The sequence below is a fragment of the Tuber melanosporum genome (assembly GCF_000151645.1).
Source record: "Tuber melanosporum whole genome shotgun sequence assembly, scaffold_11, strain Mel28".
Lineage (NCBI taxonomy): Eukaryota > Fungi > Ascomycota > Pezizomycetes > Pezizales > Tuberaceae > Tuber > Tuber melanosporum.
Genome location: NW_003298766.1, coordinates 864,179 through 868,257, shown reverse-complemented (window position 1 = coordinate 868,257; position 4,079 = coordinate 864,179). Strand labels below are relative to the sequence as shown.

Here is a 4,079-nt window from a genome sequence, read left to right as displayed (position 1 = left end):
TGGGTTGGATGGAAGGGAAGCGATACGGGTAGATCTATCCCTCTAGGGTGATGCGTCCGAGCTTGTGAAATGATTTACTTTGCGTGAAGGAGGAATCGAGATCGGGCTCTACCCGACTCGATTCGGATAATATAATATTCGAATCGGGTATCTTTTTTTTTTTTTTTTTTTTTTTTTTTTTGAGTACTCTACGTTATGATAGGCCGGGTTCGTCACCATACAAGAACGTATTATACTGTAAGGTATAGTAGTAGAAAAAAGCTTGTAGCTTTTATTATTTGTTAAACATGATTGGGTATCTCGTTTTTCATGGTTTCTTTTTTCCTGTCTCTCGTTTCTTGCTTGACCTACCCCACAGTAGCATGCCGTTGGATTAAGAAGTGAATAACGTTGAATGGGAGGGGAGAAGTGTGTGAGGGAAAAAAAGGGCCAACATCACTTAACAAAAAGAGAAATAAGGAAAATACAAGTCTTAGTGAAACAAGAAAGTAAAGGTCCCCTTCCTACTAAATCCGCATTCCTGCTTTGGTGTAAAAAAATAGTTGCGAACAGCGAAACAAGAGTAAGTGGACAATAAATGACAAGAAAATTAGGAATAAACAATGCCACCCATTTCAGCACTAGTTTGAACACGCAGCCTGCGACTGAGCAACGCCAATAATAATTCCAGAGGAAATCAAAGCAAGAACACCGGCGGAGATGATGTGAGGGAAAAGACAGAAAAAATTCAAAGCGAAACAATGATGCCATGAAAGATAACCAGATCTTCCTCGAAATTAGTACTTCTTGGCCTTAGCCAGGAAACTTCCCGTACCGGATATGAATATTGTGCTTTTGTTTCCGCACGCCCCCATCGTTTTATACATCTCAGAAAAAACTTTGCCGTACGGATGAAACGCGATCCGTGACCTCATGGTCAAATCATAAAGCCAGTCCGGAGCCGTCTCCGCACCATCGATAAAGTTGTAGCACCTCCCTCCTCTTGAGTTTCTGGTCCTCCATGTCCTCAGGTGCTCCACGGCCGCGGACCTGGCACAAAGCACTTCGCATAACTTTTCGGAAATTCCTCTATCACTTCAGTTAGAAGGCCGGTTCCAAAAATACCTGGAGATTTAGGAGAAATCTGTACCTGATATTCAGTGTTGAGCGTAACAACGCATATTTCGTGTGCTCGCACAATCGTCTCGCATGCAGTGACTACAGCGCTGGATGCCTCTCCCTGTAGTTTGTCTGCAATGAGAAGTAGTAGGAAACTACCTTGCAGGAGATAGATGCCAAAGAAGTAAGGCATGAAGCTTAAATCGGGATCGTACTTGAGGACGTTGGAGATGGCCTCTGCTGCCGAAACCGCATGGGTTGTTGAACTGATGAAAGATGGGGATGAGATCCAGAGGTCATCATCATCTAGCATGCTAATTGGGTCCCATTTTCCGGAAAGGAGAATATGTAGGACGTGCATGACATGGGTTCCGTAAGAAACCACAATCTTGGTTTGGATGTCCGACTCGGTCAACTTCACGTCACCCTCTTGACCATCCTTCAGCTCGGGTCGGAGGTGTTCCGCTTCGTACTGCTGCAGACTCCTAGCGTATGTGTCGAGTTGCTGGGTGATGTCTTGCGCAAGCACTTCGTACCCCTCCCCAAACATGGCAGTCCCCTCAGTCCCAGCTTGTCTCACCGTACCAAATTTCGGACGATTCCTCGCATGGTGCAAGTCCACCACTTCCCCCAGAATCGTCATAAGCGGTAAAAAAAACTCAAATAACCCCGTACCTGTTATCTCGAAAACTGGTCCGGTCTGTCGGTGGATCTCTGGTGAGTGGCCAGTGTTGGTTGGGGAAACGGGGTGCTGGGCATAGAGATTGTGGGGCTCATGGGTTCCAAAAAAATCGCCATTCTGCCAAGATGCATCATTAATGGGGAGATAAAGGTTTTCACAGTCAGTGTCGAGCAGGGCAAGAGGCCTATTGTAGCAAAGGGCGAGGTGCCTATCGACAATATAAAGTAGCCACCATGTTCTTCTCCTTTCTTCCCGCTCCTCCTCGCCCATCTCCAGTCGTCCTGCTGCAGCTGTAGGGTGAGAGTGTGCACTGCCTGGGCTAGTATCGCTCGGCGAGTGACGCCCACCTAGGTCGTCTTCACCCATTTGTTCGACCATGCTCTCGTGGGGAACCTCGCGATTAAGCTTCAATTCCCGGGCAAGAGTCCAAGCTGCGTGCCACCACCTAAGGGATGCACTCTTGAACTCGCTCGCAGAGATGACAATGCCAAGATGAGCATAGGTCAAAACATCATCTAGAGTTCCCGCTGCTCCGACACCCTCCCTGCCACCTGTTGACCCTGCAGGACCACCACCTAACCCCCCAAGACCAATACCGACAGATCCATTTTCGGAGTCCGCAGAATGCCCATGTTGGCCATGTGAGTGCTGAGATGGTGTAAATGCAACATGCACCAATGGCCTTAAAAGACTGATACACAACTCTAGTAGTTTCTGGCAAACTCGACCTCGCGCAGCGGGCGATGTACTCAAGAATGGCGCATCGCAGGTCTGTGCGGCAACCCACAGCATGGCACACAGCAGCGCAGGAGATGTGGGTCGGGGATTTGTCGGGTGCAGTACCGATTGCTTGCGGAAAACGTGGGTCAATACATAGGGGGAAGCGGGTTGGAAAAGGGCTGTTGTTGGATTGGCGAAATACAAATCTAACAAGTCGCATGCAAGAATTGGTGGTATTATGGTATTGACATGGGGAAGTAGAGGAAGGAGGACCGGATACCTCACACCGGCAGAGAAAGATGGACTTGGAGGAGAGGGCAGAGCAAGCCAAGATGGAGATCCATCTTCTGGGGAGTGGCCGCCAAGGAAGCCAGAGAGTGGCGACGCGGCGTTTTGAGGGAAATTCATTGAGTGGGCTTGGTGCTGTGGGGAGAGGACAAACTCGTTTGCGGGGAAACCGCTGGTTGTGGCAGACCCTGATTGGGACATGCCACTATGAGTAGATGGATTAGGGAGCATCCGCGGAGCGGCACCGACACCGACACCACCGTTGGGTGACTGATGTTGGAATGGAGACATTCTATCAAAGTGCATGGGCATACCGGTGGGAACGCCTTCATGGTTCAATTGCAGTGACGGGGAATCTGGGTTAGGAAGGTGATGGTGATGGTGGTGTTGAGCAGGCAAATGATGGTGGTGAATCTGATGTTGGGACAGATCGTGAAGGTCGCTAAGGGATGTCCTGGTACTGGCAACAGATGAGGATGGCTTCCTGACCATCCCAGGACGAGGAGGTGGGGGAAGATCTAATGACTGTGAAATCCCATTGAGAACACGCATCTGGTCCGTTGGCGAAGCATTACCATTCACCATACCATTCTGCTGGGCCGCCGCCGCTGCGGCGGCGGCCTGAATGTCCTTCCTTGAAGCCTTTCCACGCTTCTTTCTCTCCCTCGCATACTCGCACTTTAATGTAAAATCTATTGAATAATCTTAGCTAAAGCGATTCTAAAAAAGAAAAGAAAAAGAAAACCCCGCAAAAAGAACAGGCTGGACAGTATGTATGGCCTTACCGATACAATGTTGGCAGGGCAATTTCCCATCACATTTCGTCCGTAACTGGTTGCACTGATCGCATGCCCGACTTATTCTTCTCCGGATAGGAGCCAGGGCCGACCCGTTTATCTGCCCTATTCCATTAATCCTCCCGTCGTTGTTTTGGGACGAATGGTAAGGGTGATGACGTGCCTGTTTCGTTGCTTTTTGGACGGCTGATGCCGAGGATTGATGCGACATGCCCTCAACGTTGCCATTTGATGATGGAAGTGACTGAAAGTGTGAGCTAGGAGCGTACTGATGCATTGCCTGGGAGAGCATCATCTGGAATTTATGATCAGTGGGGAAATAAGGGGGATAAAATGGCCGAATGGAGAAAATATATTGATCAGCCAAAAGTGGTCAATTAGGGTTAGTGGCAACGGGATCGGAAGGAGGAGTATATTCTCGTCGATTCCTTTAGAGCACCGATAGAGTAGCAATTCGGAGGGGGTTTAAGGGAATAGTAGGTTGGAGATGCCGT

The 4,079-nt window shown here is 49.0% G+C and overlaps 1 protein-coding gene across 1 annotated transcript; it reads right to left on the bottom strand.

Annotated features, from left to right (window-relative positions):
* Nucleotides 1-921: 921 nt before the first annotated feature.
* On the bottom strand, nt 922-3,796 carry GSTUM_00004347001 (uncharacterized protein; the record flags this gene model as incomplete). The annotated part of the gene is made up of 3 exons (XM_002835572.1): nt 922-1,068; nt 1,130-3,480; nt 3,574-3,796. The coding sequence occupies 3 exons, from the start codon at nt 3,794-3,796 to the stop codon at nt 922-924; spliced, it is 2,721 nt and encodes a 906-aa protein (XP_002835618.1).
* Between the last annotated feature and the right edge of the window lie 283 nt (nt 3,797-4,079).